Source organism: Bubalus bubalis, chromosome 16 (assembly GCF_019923935.1).
Source record: "Bubalus bubalis isolate 160015118507 breed Murrah chromosome 16, NDDB_SH_1, whole genome shotgun sequence".
NCBI lineage: Eukaryota > Metazoa > Chordata > Mammalia > Artiodactyla > Bovidae > Bubalus > Bubalus bubalis.
In genome coordinates, this window is record NC_059172.1 from 36112012 (window position 1) to 36129508 (window position 17497).

Genomic DNA, 17497 nt, shown 5'->3' on the forward strand with positions numbered 1-17497 from the left:
TATAATTTAATATAGAATTGTTGGTCAGCAGGACTGTTAATAATTAGAACATAATTCTGCTTTCCTGACCTTTGTTTTTGATCACTTTTTTAAGTTTCACATTTTCAAATATTCCTTTTTTCTAACTTTCATGATTCCCTAATTTAACTTTGTTTCCTCACATTAACTGCTGAAGTGTTTGCTTTCTAATCACACTAAATTCTAGCTTTACTACTTTACTACTCTGAACAACAAAAAAAAATTCAGGCTTATTTGCTTTTTTCTGTTGTGCAACTTTTAGGAATTGCAATTCCAGTGACTTAACAAAGTGCATCTAACTCCTTGGAACTCCTTTTCTGACCTCCTGGCTCCTGTCTCCAGTCTAGCATTTGATCTCAGGAGTAAAGCCAGAGTGAGAATCAGAAGGCTTGGCTGGTTGATAAAATAATACTGCACTTAACATGGATATTCATCAATGTCTTCAAATGGGAGATTTTTAATTCTCTCTACAGAAGTAATCTCCATTCATTTTCCCATAACACTTTGCCATAGGTTCTGTTGTTCCTGTTCCAAATTGGAAGAAGTGGTGGCAGTACAGAACAAAGTGGCTTGAATTCACGCAGTATCACAATAAGCCTGTGATTGCCTGCTGCACCAAATAAATGAGAACATGAAAAAGACATACTATCACACATCATGAGTCAGATTGCAGCTTCAAGCAAAACTATGAAGATTAACTGATTCTGAGGATACCAACTCCTCAACCTCCCAGCTATTTCTGAAAATTAGAAACCAATTTTTATGGTTAGAGAGACCCACTTGCTGAAATGGAAGGTAGGCTTGAGGTGCCTTGGAAGGCATTCAGAACAATCAGTGCCTACCACAATACATGTATTTTTAAGTGTGTATGAAGTTATAAGCTCATGTGTAAGTGAAGACTGTACAGTATGATTCTGGAAACTTTAACAGGCTTGTTGAAACATGAGATAGGCTCAATATCTCAAAACTGAAAATGTAGGCAGTATAATGTATCAAGGGACTTCCCTGGTGGCTCAGTGGTAAAGAATCTACCTACCAAGCTAGATAGGCGAATTTGATCCCTGGGTCAGAAAGATCCCCTGGAGGAGACAACCCATTCCAGTATTATTGCCTGGGAAATCCCATGGACAGAGGAGCCTGGTGGGCTACAGTCTATGGGGTCACCAAGAATCGGACAGGAGTTAGTGACTGAACAACACCACCACTATAATGTATTGAATAATAGCACAGATTTGGAATCAGACATTTGGGTTCAAATTTTACCTTTGTTGTTTCTAAAAATATTCCACAGTTCAAGTTTTCCATCTGTATAAGCAGATGAGCATAGTATCTATATCATAGGGCTATTTCAAAGACTAAAAAGATGAACAAAATAAAATGCACTTTGAAGATACCTCTTAGGCTCCCCTCATAGTCCAGTTGGTAAAGAATTTGCCTGTGATGCAGGAGACCCCAGTTCAATTCCTGAGTCGGGAAGATCCACTGGATAAGGGATAGGCTACCCACTCCAGAATTCTTGGGTTTCCCTTGAGGCTCAGCCGATAAAGAATCTGCCTGCAATGTGGGAGACCTGGGTTCAATCCCTGGGTTGGGAGGATTCCCTGGAGAAGGAAAAGGCTACCCTCTCCAGTATTCTGGCCTGAAGAATTCTATGGACTACGTCCATGGGGTCTCAAAGAGTTGGACATGACTGAGTGTCTTTCACTTTCACTTTCACTTACTTAATAACACATTAAGTAAAAGCAAACCTAGCTGGGACAATGGGATAAGGGCCTCTGATAAGAAGTTCTCATGGGAAAAAAAAATGTGAAAATGTGGTTGTGTATAACCTAAAATGTATAACATTTTAGGTTATAAATAAAAAATAAAACAAACAAAAACTAATCTTACTTAACTTTACTCAAACATTAACAGGAATTTTGTCTCACCCTTGGACAAAGTGCAAATGTTGGTTTGAGTACCCTGTCACCAAGACGTTGGTCTGATATTTTTTGATACCAGGGAATAAGTTTCTTACAATATTTCAGGGCTGACATTCTGTGACTCATCTTGGTTCTAAGGCTTGCTCTTGGCTTGGTCCTAAGACATCTAACCAGCAACTCCTCAGGAATAGATGCTTCCTCATTTCCAAAGACCAGAAAAAGGGGTATGATCTTGCCTAAGCTTTTTCAGTTTATGTTCTAAAATTCACTCTAACTGAACTTATCAGTTATATGCACAAGATCTCCAAGAAAATGCCATTCTCAAATGTATATATCTTCAATTGTTTTAGAAAATATATATGTGTGTGCATATATATGCACTATATATACATATATACACATACAAATGCATTTATATGTATATATACATATATATTTCCACTTCATATGATGTATTAAATTTTATATTAACAGGGATTTAACTTTAAGGTTTGTGTGATACAACTGGAAAGATGAGTCAAAAGAAACATTTAACTTCACACTTTGTAGTCTGTGCTTTGTATCTTAAGCCTTTTTAGACTTTTGCTTAAGTATTATCTAAAATGTCAGTTTAAATGTAATGAGATATAATTTTCACACTCAAAATAAATTTATTTCAGTGAGAATAAGAACTATGTAAATATTAGACTAAAAACTCATGAAAAAATGTTACAATAATTGAGAATTTCAGACCAAATGCTACAGACTAGATGGCTTGAGAGATTTCTCAGTGTAGTTTACATAGGTCCAAGGTTTACAAAAGTGGTGTTGTGAGCTAAATTCTACTTTAATTAACTGCTTAAAACATGCCAGGTATTATACTGAGTGCCTGATATCCACTACTTAATTTATCTTAAAAATAGCCTATGCTGTTGGTACTACTGTTATCCCTAATTTTCCAGTTGAGGAAACAAAGATATAGAGATAATTAGTAAATCATTCATAGTTTTATAGTCATACGTGGGGAATCTAGTATTTGAATGGAGTCTAAATTTCCAGGGTTGACTATTTTTACCACTCATTTGTATGACCTCTGTCATATGTATATATGAATAACTATAAAAGGGGAACAATCTTGGACAGAGGATAGTGGGTCCAAAGACTGACAGATTAGAATTCCTAAAGCTAAGCATTCAATGAACTGAGATACCTGGTCAGTGAAGGGAGACAGGGAGAGCTAAGGCTGAAAACAGAGTCTCCAATGCTAGGTTATTATGTTCTAACTTAGAATACGGATTTTACCTAGAAAACAGAAACCCACAGAACTGAACGCAAAATCTTCCTTAGAGGACATGAATATTTCTAACTACGGCATATACAAATGATAATATGTGTGGTTTTGTCCCACATTCATAACTTTCTCTCTATAAATTCCTATCCATGTTACTTTCTCGTGGGTTTCTCTTTTTCTAAATCATAGTATGAGGATTTTGTTCCCTGGAGGCTCAGATGGTAAAGCATCTGCCTACAATGCGGGAGACCTGGGTTCAATCCCTGGGTTGGGAAGCTCTCCTGGAGAAGGAAATGGCAACCCACTCCAGTACTCTTGCCTGGAAAATCCCATGGATGGAGGAGCCTGGTAAGCTACAGTCCATGGGGTAGCAAAGAGTCGGACACAACTGAGCGACTTCACTTTCACTTTCAGAGGATTTAATCCCAGGACACGATTTATAAGAGAAAGTGGCTGCTGCTGCTGCTGCTAAGTCGCTTCAGTAGTGTCCGACTCTGTGCGACCCCATAGAGGGCAGCCCACCAGGCTCCCCCATCCCTGGGATTCTCCAGGCAATAACACTGGAGTGGGTAGCCATTGCCTTCTCCTAAGAGAAAGTGGAATTAACTCATTTTTTCCAAACCTACAAGCAGCTACAATCTTAATATAAAACTTCTGTCTTTGGACTATATGAAAAAATAGGCATAGATTTTTACTGCTTGATATTTATTATGCGTCTCACTTCTTGTGGAGAATGAAGCATCATGATGGCTTTTCTTTTGAATTAGGTGTGTACTGAATTCAAATGAAAGAGGCATGATCTATTCAAGGTGGCTGAGAGCTAATACCTTGATATGATATGCTTGATGCAGTAATCCATTTCAGGTGGGAAATCTTGCAACTTTTATTTTATTTTTTTTTACTTTTATTTATTTTTTTTAATTTTTTATTTTATTTTTAAACTTTACAATATTGTATTAGTTTTGCCAAATATTGAAATGAATCTGCCACAGGTATACATGTGTTCCCCATCCTGAACCCTCCTCCCTCCTCCCTCCCCATACCAACCCTCTGGGTCGTCCCAGTGCACCAGCCCCAAGCATCCAGTATCGTGCATTGAACCTGGACTGGCAACTCGTTTCATACATGATATTGTGCATGTTTCAGTGCCATTCTCCCAAATCTTCCCACCCTCTCCCTCTCCAACAGAATCCATAAGACTGTTCTATACATCAGTGTCTCTATCTTGCAACTTTTAAATGGAGATTATGTATCTTCAAAAATATCTAGATCAAAAGCATTTAAAATCTATTTATAATAACGGTTATGTATTTGGTTGATAAAGTAAAATTTCTGCTTCTGGAAAGGGTTAAAGGGATTGAGTGAAATGCATTAAGGAAGCTTGATGAAAGTCTGAGGTAAGCACTGACTTAATATTGAGCATTTATTTCCGGAGACAAACTCAAGTAGGCATCACAAAGTCTAGAAGCCTTGCTCTTGGCCAGCACCCTGACAGTGACCACTGGCAATTACCTGGAAGTTTCAGTTTTCTTTCTTTTTTTTTTTTAATTTAAATTTACTTATTTTAATTGGAGGCTATTTACTTTACAATATGTATTAGTTTTACCATACATCAACATGAATCCGCCACGGGTGTACACGTGTTCCCCATCCGAACCCCACTCCAACCTCCCTCCCTGTATCATCGCTCTGGGTCATCCCAGTGCATCAGCCCCAAGCATCCTGTATCATGCATCAAACCTGGACTGGTGATTTGTTCCTTATATGATATTACACATGTTTCAATGCCATTCTCCCAAATCATCCCACCCTCTCCCTCTCCCACAGAGTCCAAAAGACTGTTCTATATATCTGTGTCTCTTTTGCTGTCTTGCATACAGGGTTATCATTACCATCTTTCTAAATTCCATATATATGCATTAGTATACTGTATTGGTGTTTTTCTTTCTGGTTTACTTCACTCTGAATAATCGGCTCCAGTTTCATCCACCTCATTAGAACTGATTCAAATGTATTCTTTTTAATGGCTGAGTGGATCACAATAAACTGTGGAAAATTCTGAAAGAGATGGGAATACCAGACCACCTGACCTGCCTCTTGAGAAATTTGTATGCAGGTCAGGAAGCAACAGTTAGAACTGGACAAGAAACAACCAACTGGTTCCAAATAGGACAAGGAGTATGTCAAGGCTATATATTGTCACCCTGCTTATTTAACTTAGATGCAGAGTACATCATGAGACACGCTGGACTGAAAGAAGCACAAACTGGAATCAAGATTGCCGGGAGAAATATCAATAACCTCAGATATGCAGATGACACCACCCTTATGGAAGAAAATGAAGAAGAACTAAAAAGCCTCTTGATGAAGTTGAAAGAGGAGAGTGAAAAAGTTGGCTTAAAACTCAACATTCAGAAAACGAAGATCATGGCATCCAGTCCCATCACTTCATGGGAAATAGATGGGGAAACAGTGGAAACTGTCAGACTTTATTTTTGGGGGCTCCAAAATCACTGCAGATGGTGACTGCAGCCATGAAATTAAGACTCTTACTCCTTGGAAGGAAAGTTATGACCAACCTAGATAGCATATTCAAAAACAGAGACACTACTTTGCCAACAAAGATTCATCTAGTCAGGGCTATGGTTTTCCCTGTGGTCATGTATGGATGTGAGAGTTGGACTGTAAAGAAGGCTGAACACTGAAGAATTAATGCCTTTGAACTGTGGTGTTGGAGAAGACTCTTGAGAGTCCCTTGGACTGCAAGGAGATCCAACCAGTCCATTCTGAAGGAGATCAGCCCTGGGATTTCTTTGGAAGGAATGAAGCTAAAGCTGAAACTCCAGTACTTTGGCCACCTCATGCAAAGAGTTGACTTATTGGAAAAGACTCTGATGCTGGGAGGGATTGGGGGCAGGAGGAGAAGGGGATGACAGAGGATGAGATGGCTGGATGGCATCACTGACTCGATGGATGTGACTCTGGGTGAACTCTGGGAGTTGGTGATGGACAGGGAGGCGTGGCGTGCTGTGATTCATGGGGTTGCAAAGAGTTGGACATGACTGAGCAACTGAACTGAACTGAATACTCCATTCTGTATATATACCACAGCTTTCTTATCCATTCATCTGCTGATGGACATCTAGGTTGCTTCCATGTCCTGGTTATTATAAACAGGGCTGCGATGGGGTACATGTGTCTCTTTCAATTCTGGTTTCCTTGGCATGTTTGCCCAGCAGTGACTGCTGGGTCCTAAGGCAGTTCTGTTTCCAGATTTTTAAGGAATCTCCCACTGTTCTCCATACTGGCTGTACTAGTTTTAATTCCCAACAGTGTAAGAGGGTTCCCTTTTCTCCACACCCTCTCCAGCATTTATTGCTTGTAGACTTTTGGATAGCAGCCATTCTGACTGGCTTGAAATGGTACCTCATTGTGGTTTAAGTAGCAGTGCAAAATACAGCTCTCTTTTCTTTTTTTTCTCTCTTACACACACACACATACACACACACACACACCTCAACTTGAGAATATATATAACATTCAGTTTATTTTTTCAACCTGATACTGGAAATATTGGGAGATAGGGAAGTATGGAGTTATACTAAAGGTAAAAACAGAGGTAGGTGCTATTTTATCCCAATCTTGAACAACACTGCCTCGAGTTGAGGACTCTGAAAAAATTCAATCTGTTTTATTATTTTATATTATGGGGCTTCTCTTGATTGCTTCCTCATCATTTTCAAGGCATTGCAACAATACCCTTCTCCATGTCCTATAGACAATGACAGAAAGCAACTTTTTTTCCTATTAAATTTTGTTATTCTAGACAGTATTGTGATGCACAAAAATGCCTTCAGCAGATTCCTAACAATCTGAAGCCTTCTAGGTTGTTCTCAACCCACATTTTCAGTGTCTTAATCAGGAGGAGTTAACCTAGTGCATATTATTTCTGAAGCAGTTATAGGAGGTTTCTTCTGTGGAACTGATGTAGAATGAGAAGTTAATGAGGAATTGACACATACCACCATAAACAACCCCAATCATAACAATCTAGAATGAGCCACTAAGAAATGGAATGGCCTTGGGAAAACAGAGATATCAATGAAAATCTATGCAGGTTTAATATTATCTTTCTTTTTGGGCTCCTTTGAGTACAGAGGTATGTGACCAGACTATATCTGCTCTTGGGCAGGTGAGAATGCCTCTGTCTTTGTTTGTGATAATATATTTTTCTTAAATTTGTTTCTGTCTTTTGGACTGGATAGTAGGTATGATGTTGGAATCTTCTCTGTGTCAGTAAGGATGAATGAATCTTTAGAGAATTTTCACATTTTCTAATTATGGAAGTGTGTCCATTTATGCCTTTGACTTTATTTTCTCACTTGCCTATCTCCTTTTGGGTTATGCCTGCATTTTCACAAGTGTATCCTTGATTATTCACGTGTCCCTCTTCAGACACAGACTTCATAAAGGGTATGGGAAATACTACATTATTCCATACTTCATGTTATGTTTTATAGTTCTGCCATGGATTTGATGCTAAAACTTTTGTGTTAAAAAATAGGATTAAATCTGTATAAAGATTATGTGCATTCTTTAAGACTGGTCCATTCAAATGAGATTGACTTCCTTTAGAATTTAAAAAAGAAACAGATAAGTCCTTCCATATAGGAAACCTTTCCATTTTCACTTAGTACTGAAGCACTTAGCTGATCATTTTTATAACCAGTTCTTATTAAATCTGTTTTTTCCCCTGCTTCTAGGAGTGGCAACTTCTCCTAATCTGTGATTTGGAAGAATGTTTTATCACAATAGGAGCATTTTTCACCCAACCACATTTTTCCTCATTGAAATCCCAGGTCTAGAAGAGGTCCATGGCTGGATCTCCCTGCCTTTCTGCTCTGTATACCTTTTGGCTTTACTGAACAATGTCACAATCTTCTGGTTATCAAGATGGACCAGACAATCCAGAAGCCCATGTTCTACTTTCTGGTCATCATTTCAACAATTGATTTGGCCCTTTTGATAACCTCAGGACCGCATATGCTGGGTATCTTCTGGTTTAAAGCTCATGAGATCAATTTTGGAGCTTGTGTGGCCTAGATATTCTTGGTCCATGCTTTCACTGGCATAGAGGCTCAAGTCCTGGTGGCGATGGCCTTTAACTGCTATGTGACAATTTGTACTCCACTCCAGCACATGACCATCTTGACATCCCAGGTGCTTGTGGGCACCACTTTGTACATTATAATGTGTCCAAACCTGCTTACACTTCCCATGATCTATGTCATCTATTGCTTATGCTTTTGCCAGTTTCAATAATAATAATACCTCAAACCTACTGTGAACACATGGGAACTGCAAAACTATCCTGTGGAGATATCCAGTTCAGTTCAGTTCAATTGCTGTCAAGTCCAGCTCTTTGTGACCCCATGGACTGCAGCATGTTGAACTTCCCTGTTCATCACCAACTCCCAGAGCCTATACAAACTCATGTCCATTAAGGCAGTAATACCATCCAACCATCCCATCCTCTGTCATCATTGTCTCTTCCTGCCTTCAATCTTTCCCAGTATCAGGGTCTTTTCAAATGAGTCAGTTCTTCGCATAAAGTGCCCAAAGTATTGGAGTTTCAGCTTCGGCATCAGTCCTTTCAAAGAATACTCAGGATTGATCTCATTTACAATGTACTGGTTGGATCTCCTTGCCATCCAAGGCACTCTCAAGAGTCTTCTCCAACACCACAGTTCAAAAACATCAATTCTTTGGCTCTCAATTTTCTTTATAGTTCAACTCTTACATCCATACATGACTGGAAAACCCATATTGGAAAAACCATAGCTTTGACTAGATGGACGTTTGTTGGCAAAGTAATGTCTCTGCTTTTTAATAAGCTGTGTAGGTTGGTCATAATTTTTCTTTCAAGGAGCAAGTGTCCTTTAATTTCATGGTGGCTGTCACTATCTGCGGTGATTTTGGAGCCCCCGAAAAAAAACTCTCACTGCTTCCACTGTTTCCCCATCTATCTGCCATGAAGTGATGGAACTGGATGCCATTACCTTAGTTTTCTGAATGCTGAGTTTTAAGCCAACTTTTTCACCTTCCTCTTTCACTTTCATCAAGAGTCGCTTTAGTTCTTCTTTGCTTTCTGCCATAAGGGTGGTGTCATCTGCATATCTGAGGTTATTGATATTTTCCTGGCAATCTTGATTTCAGCTTGTGCTTCATCCAGCCCAGCATTTCACATGATGTACCCTGCATATAAGTTAAATAATCAGGTGACAAATTACAGCCTTGATGTACTCTTTTCCTGATTTGGAACCAGTCTGTTGCTCTGTGTCTGGTTCTAACTGTTGCTTCTTGACCTCCATACAGATTTCTCAGGAGGCAGGTCAGGTGGTCTGGTATTCCCATCTCTTTCAGAATTTTCCACAGTTTATTGTGATCCACACAGTCAGAGGCTTTGGCATAGTCAATAAAGCATAAGTAGATGGTTTTTCTGGAATTCTCTTGCTTTTTCCATGTTCCAACAGATGTTTGCAATTTGATCTCTGCTTTCTCTGCCTTTTCTAAATCCAGCTTGAATGCCGGAAGTTCACAGTTCACATATTGCTTAAGCCTGGCTTGGAGAATTTTAAGCATTACTTTGCTAGTGTGTGAGATGAGTGCAATTGTGTGGTAGTTTGAACATTCTATGGTATTGCCTTTCTTTGGGATTGGAATGAAAACTGACCTTTTCCAGTCCTGTGGCCACTGCTGAGTTTTCCAAATTTGCTGGCATATTGAGTGCAGCACTTTCACAGCATCATCTTTTATGATTTGTAATAACTTAGCTGGAATTCCATCACCTCCACTAGCTTTGTTCGTAGTGATGCTGCCTAAGGTCCACTTGACTTCACATTCAAGGATGTCCGGCTTTAGGTGAGTGATCACACCATCGTGGTTATCTGGGTCATGAAGATCTTTTTGTATAGTTCTTCTTGGTATTCTTGCCATCTCTTCTTAATATCTTCTGCTTCTGTTAGGTCCATACCATTTCTGTCCTTTATTAAGCCCATCTTTGCATGAAATGTCCCCTTGGTATCTCTAATTTTCTTGAAGAGATCTCTAGTTGTTCCCATTCTATTGTTCTCCTCTATTTCTTTGCACTGATCATTGAGGTAGGCTTTCTTATCTCTCCTTCCTATTCTTTGGATCTCTGCATTCTTTTCTATTTGTAAAGCCTCCTCAGACAACCATTTTGCCTTTTTGCATTTCTTTTTCTTGTGGATGCCTTGATCACTGCCTACTCTACAATGTCACAAACCTTTGTCTATAGTTCTTCAGGAACTCGGTCTATCAGATCTAATCCCTTGAATCTATTTGTCACTTCAACTCTATAATCATAAGGGATTTTATTTAGGTCATGCCTGAATGGTCTGAGCACCGAAGAATTGATGTTTTTAAACTGTGGTGTTGAAGACTCTTGCGAGTCCCTTGGACTGCAAGGAGATCCAACTGGTACATCCTAAAGGAGATCAGTCCTGGGCGTTCATTGGAGGGACTGTGTTGAGGTTGAAACTCCAATACTTCGGCCACCTGATTTGAATAGCTGACTCATTGGAGAAGACCCTCATTCTGGGAAAGATTGAGGGCAGGAGAAGAAGGGGGCGACAGAGGATGAGATGGTTGGATGGCATCATCTACTCGATGGACATGGGTTTGGGTGGACTCCGGGAGCTGGTGATAGACAGGGAGGCCTGGCATACTGTAGTTCATGGGGTCGCAAAGAGTCAGACAAGACTGAGTGACTGAACTGAACTGAACTGAATGGTCTATTGGTTTTCCCTATTTTCTTTAATTTAAGTCTGAATTTGGGAATAAGGCATTCATGATCTGAGGCACAGTCACCTCCCAGTCTTGTTTGTGTTGACTTTATAGTGCTTCTCCATCTTCTGCTATAAAGAATATAATCAATCTGATTTTGGTATTGACCATCTGGTGATGTCTATATGTAGAGTTTTCTCTTTTGTTGTTGGAAGTGGTTGTTTGCTATGACCAGTGTGTTCTCTTGGCAAATCTCTGTTAGCCTTTGCCCTGCTTTTTTGTACTCCAAGGCCAAACTTGCCTGTCAATCCAGGTATCTCTCGACTTCCTACCTTCACTTTCCAGTCACCTATGATGAAAAGGACATCATCTTTTGGTGTTAGTTCAAGAAGGTCTTGTAGGTCTTCAGAGAACTGTCAACTTCAGTTTCTTAAGCATTAGTTGTTGGGAAACAGACTAGGATTACTGTGATATTTAATGATTTGTCTTGTAAATGAACAGAGATCATTCTGTCCTTTTTGAGATTGCACCCAAGTACTGCATTTCATACTCTTTTGTTGATTATGAGGGCTACTCCATTTCTTCTAAGGGATTCTTGCCCATAGTAGTAGATATAATGGTCATTTGAATTAAGTTTGCTCATTCCAATCCATTTTAGTTCACTGATTCCTAAAATGTCAATGTTCACTCTTGCCATCTCCTGCTTGACCACTTCCTATTTACCATGATCCATGGACCTAACATTCCAGGTTACTATGCAATATTATTATTTATAGCACTGGACTTTACTCCCACCATCAGTCATATTTACACCTGAGTGTTGTTTTCGCTTTAGTTCCATCTCTTCATTTTTTCTGGAGTTATTTCTAAGCTTTTCTCCAGTAGCATTTGGGCACCACCAACCTGGGGAGTTCATCTTTCAGTGTCATATCTTTTTGACTTTTCATACTGTTCATGGGGTTCTGAAGGCAAGAATACTGAAGTGGTTTGCCATTTCCTTCTCCAGTGGATCACATTTTATCAGAACTCTCCACTACGTCCCGTCTGTCTTGGGTGGTCCTATGCAGCTTGGATCATAGTTTCATTGACTTAGATAAGGCTATGGTCCATGTGATCAGTTTGATTCATTTTCTGTGATTGTGTTTTTCATTCTATCTGCCCTCTGAAGGATAAGAATAAGAGGCTTATGGAAGCTTCCTGATGGGAGAGACTGACTGTAGGGGAAACTGGGTCTTGTTCTGATAGGCAGGGCCATGCTCAATAAATCTTTACTTACTATCTCTTAATAACACATTAAGTAAAAGTAACCCTAACTGGAACAATGGGATAAAGACCTCAGAGAAAAGGTGCATGACCTTAGCTAATGTTTCTCAGCTTTTGTTCTGAAATTAACTCTTACTAAACTTATTGGTTACATGCCCATGATTTCCAAGATATTGCCATATTTGAATATATGTATATGAAAGTGATTTAGAATATATATATATGCTATGCTAAGTCACTTCAGTCGTGTCCGACTCTGTGTGACCCGATAGACGGCAGCCCACCAGGCTCCCCCGTCCCTGGGATTCTCCAGGCAAGAACACTGGAGTGGGTTGCCATTTCCTTCTCCAATGCACAAAAGTGAAAAGTGAAAGTGAAGTCACTCAGTCGTGTCCGACTCTTAGCGACCCCATGGATTGCAGCCTACCAGGCTCCTCCATCCATGGGATTTTCCAGGCAAGAGTACTGGAGTGGGGTGCCATTGCCTTCTCCTATATATATATATATATATATATATATGTATATATGTACACACACACACACATATACACTTAAGTATGTACATGCAGATACACATATATGTTTGCACTTCATATCATGTATGAAGTTTTATATTTCCAGAGATTTAACTTTAAGATTTGTGTGATATAACTGAAAGACAAGAGTCAAAAGAAACATTTAACTTCATTCTTTGTAGTCTATGCTTTATATCTTAAACCTGATCATGCTCTGTTTTAAGTATTATCTAAGATATCTGCTTAAACCTAAAGAGATTCAATTTTTGCACTTCAATACATTCCAGTCAGAATAAGAACTATGTGTACATTTGACTCAGCACTAATGGATAATAAATTACATTAAATTTATTTAATTTAATAAATTAATAAATTTATTAAATAAATTAATAAATTTATTTAATTTAATAAATTAAATTAAGTTACAATAAATTAGAACTTTCACCAAATGTTACAGACTGGTGGCATACGAGATTTCTCAGTATAGTTTACATAGGTCCAGTGTTTACAAAGGTGGTGCTGTGAGCTAAATTTTATTTTAATTAACCACTTAAAATATGCCAGGAATTATACCAAGTGCCTGATATCTAGTACTTAATTCATCTTCAAAATGCCTTATGCTCTTGGTCCAATTATCATCCCTAATTTTCCAGTTGAGGAAACTGAGACATAGAGATAATTAGTAAATCAGTCATGGTGATATAGCCATACATGGGAGTCCAGTATTTGAACTGAGTCAGATCAGTCCCAAGGTTGGCTATTTTGACCATTTGTCTCTATGGCCTCTATGACATATATATGAACAACTGTAAAAGGGGAACAATCATGGACAGAGGATAGTGGGTCCAAAGACCTCTAAAGCTAAGCATTCAATGAACTAAGATACCTGGTCAGTGAAGGGAGACAGGGAGAGCTAAGGCTGAAAATGGAGTCTCCAATGCTAGCTTATTATGTCTGAACTTAGAATATGAATTAGGTGCCATTTTGTCTAGAAACAGCAACCCATAGAATTTGACTACAGAATCTTCCCTAGAGGAACATGAATACTTCTCTCTATGGCATATACAAATGATAATATCTGTGTTTTTGTCCCACATTCATAACTTTGTATAAATCCCTAACCATGTTACTTTCTCTTGGGTTTCTCTTTTTCTAAATCATAGTCTGAGGGTTTTGTCAGCAATCTCAGAGGAGTTAATCTCAGAGCACAATTTATAAGAGAAAGCTGAATTAACTCATTTTTTTCCAAACCTATAAGCAGCTACAACCTTAATATAAAACTTCTCTCTCCGGACTGTATGAGAAAACAGACATAGAGTTTTACTGTTTGATATTTATCATGTGTCTCTCTTTCTAAGGAAAAATGAAGCATCACACATGAATTTTCTTTTTATTTAGGTGTGTACTGAACTCAAATGAAAGAGGCACGATCCATCCAACATGGCTGAGAACTTCTACTTTGATATGATATGCTTGATGCAGTAATCCGTTTCAGGTGGAAAATCTTGCAACTTTTAAATAGAGATTGGGTATCTTTAAAAATATCTAAAAGATCAAAGGCATTTAAAATCTACTTACAAGAATGGTTATTTAGTTGGTTGATAAAGTAAAATTTCTGCTTCTGGAATAGGTTACAGGGATTGAATGAAATGCATTTATGAAGCAGGATGAAAGTCTGAGGTGAACAGTGGCATGTTATTGAGCATTTATTTATAGAGATGAACCCAAAGTAGGCATCACAATATCTAGAAGGTTTGCTCTTCACCTGCACCCTGACAGGGGCCACTGGCAATTACCTGGAAGCTTCTGTTTAAAACACACACACACACACACACATAAAAGAGCATTGCAAAATACAGCTGTTCTCTAATTCTCCATCTCTCTTTTTTTTCTTTCTCTCACAAACACACACACCAACTTCAGAATGTATACAACATTTATTTTATTCATTCAACCTGATATATTTCCATTGGAAATATGGAGTTATACTAAGGTTAAAACCACTCCAGTACTCTTGCCTGGAGAATCCCATGGAGGGAGGAGCCTGGTAGGCTGCAGTCCATGGGGTGGCTAAGAGTCGGACACGACTGAGCGACTTCACTTTCAATTTTCACTTTCCACTTTCATGCATTGGAGAAGGAAATGGCAACCCACTCCAGTGTTCTTGCCTGGAGAATCCCAGGGATGGGGGAGCCTGGTGGGCTGCCTTCTATGGGGTCGCACAGAGTCAGACACGGTTGAAGCGACTTAGCAGTAGCAACAGCAATGCTACTTTATCATGAACTTGAAGCACTCTGCCTCAAGTTGGGAACCCAGAGAAAGTGTCTTAGCTTCATTATTTGAGTTTATGGGGTTTCTCCTGATTGCTTCTTAATCATTTTGAAGGCATTGCAAAAGTGCTTCTATTTCCTTTAGACAATGATGAAAAGCAATTCTCTCTTCTGTTAGATTTTGTTGTTCCAGACTTTTTGTGATGCTCAAAAATACCTTCCACAGATCCATAACGACCTGAAACCTTTTAGGCTGTACTCTACCCACACTTCCAATGTTTTAGCCAGGCAGAAGGAGTGAATAGAGTACATGCCAGTTCTGAAGCAGTGATAAAATTATCAGGTTTTCTCAGAGGAGCTGATGTAGAGTGAACAGTGAATGCAGAATTTATCACATACCACTGGAAACCAATATATTCATAACAATCAAAAATGAACCACTATTAAATGAAATGACTGAGAAAATAGAGACATCAGTGAAAATCTACAGAAGTTTATTATCTTTTTATTATTATCTTTCTTTCAGGGATCTTTCAAGTACAGAGTATGTGTCCACTTGAGTCTGCTCTTGGGCAGGTATCTCAGAATGTCTGTATTTTTTTTTTTCTTATGATAATATATATCTCTGATATTTTGCTTCTGTCATTTTACAGAAAACTGTTTGATCTTGGAATTTTCTGTATGTCAAAATGATAAATAAATCTATAGAGAAATTCTGCGTTTTCTAATTATGGAAGTGTTGTGTGCATTCATGCCTATGACCACTTTCTCATCTGCCTCTCTCTTTTTGGGTTATGTCTGCATTCTCATATGTGTATCCTTGGTTTTTCATGTGTCCCTTTTCAGTATGGGATTTCAAAAAAGATATAGAGAATATTAAATTATTCCATACTTCATGTTATGATTTATGTTTTTTATTCTGCCCAGGGTTTGATGATAAACCTTAGATGATTAAAAAAAAAATAGGGTTAAATGTTTATAATGATTACATATTTTGAGACTGGACCATTCAAACAAGTATGGCTTGATTTAGAATACAAAAAAGAATTAATAGATCTTCCAAAGCAAAATTTTTCATTTCACAATATATTGAAACTTTAAGCTAATCATTTTCATAACCAGTTCTTACTGAAATTTCTTTTTTTCTTCTTCCTTCTAGGAGTGACGACGTCTTCTACTCTGTGACTTGGAAGGATGTTTTATCACAATAGGAGCATTTTTCACCCAACTACATTTTTCCTCATTGGAATCCCAGGTCTGGAAGAGGTCCACGGCTGGATCTCCCTGCCTTTCTGCTCTGTTTACCTTGTGGCTTTACTGGGAAATGTCACGATTCTGCTGGTCATCAAGACAGAGAAGACCCTCCAGGAGCCCATGTTCTACTTCCTGGCCATCCTTTCAACAATTGATTTGGCCCTTTCAACAACCTCAGTACCCCGTATGCTGGGTATCTTCTGGTTTGATGCTCATGAGATTAATTTTGGAGCTTGTGTGGCCCAGATGTTCCTGATCCATGCTTTTACTGGCATGGAAGCTGAAGTCTTACTGGCGATGGCCTTTGACTGTTATGTGGCTATCTGTGCTCCACTCCACTACACGACCATTTTGACATCCCGGGTGCTCATGGGCATCAGCATGTGCATTGTAATTCGTCCAGTTCTGCTTACACTTCCCATGATCTATCTTGTCTATCGCCTACCATTTTGCCAGGCTTATATAATACCTCATTCCTACTGTGAACACATGGGAATTGCAAAACTGTCCTGTGGAAATATCCGAATTAATAGTATCTATGGACTTTTTGTTGTTTTGTTCTTTGTCCTAAACCTAGTCCTTATTGGCATCTCCTATGTTTATATTCTCTGGGTTGTCTTCTGTCTCCCATCCCAAGATGCACGACTAAAAGCCCTAAGCACATGTGGGTCCCATATTGGGGTCATCTGTGTTTTCTATATCCCCTCAGTCTTCTCTTTCCTTACCCACCGATTTGGACACAAAATACCTCACTATATTCATATTCTTGTTGCCAACCTCTATTTGATTATCCTACCCTCACTCAACCCCATCATTTATGGTATAAAGACCAAACAGATATGGGAGCCTGTGCTCCGTGCCTTTATTAAAAAATAAGACACTTACCACATTGTTTTATTAAGGATTTTGATCTCTCAAGGAAGATATGCATATTCTTGCTTTAACAAATATCTCCTGGTCCTGATCTATTGCTGCCAGATTGCAACACAAGTTGATTTATCCCTAACTGCTGACTAATGGGTTCTAGGACTTGTGGAAACTTTATTGGAGCTTCAGTTCAAAGGTTAACAGGCTAACTTGAAAGGAAGCTGTTGTGGTCTCTATTTGTATGTCATACTTTGTTCTTGATAGCATGAAACTACTACTTTTCTAGGCAAAGAATGTATATATGGTGTGTTT

General features: G+C 38.7%; 1 protein-coding gene across 1 annotated transcript; it reads left to right on the forward strand.

Moving 5' to 3' along the window:
* The first annotated feature begins 16243 nt into the window (after positions 1 to 16243).
* Positions 16244 to 17497, forward strand: LOC112579490 (olfactory receptor 52J3). Its single transcript, XM_044929437.2, has one exon. The coding sequence runs from the start codon at positions 16259 to 16261 to the stop codon at positions 17192 to 17194; it is 936 nt and encodes a 311-aa protein (XP_044785372.2). The 5' UTR covers positions 16244 to 16258; the 3' UTR covers positions 17195 to 17497.

What these genes read in the sequence shown, in the direction of transcription:
- LOC112579490 (XM_044929437.2), top strand. Translation starts at nt 16,259, where the DNA reads ATGTTTTATCACAATAGGAGCATTTTTCACCCAACTACATTTTTCCTC.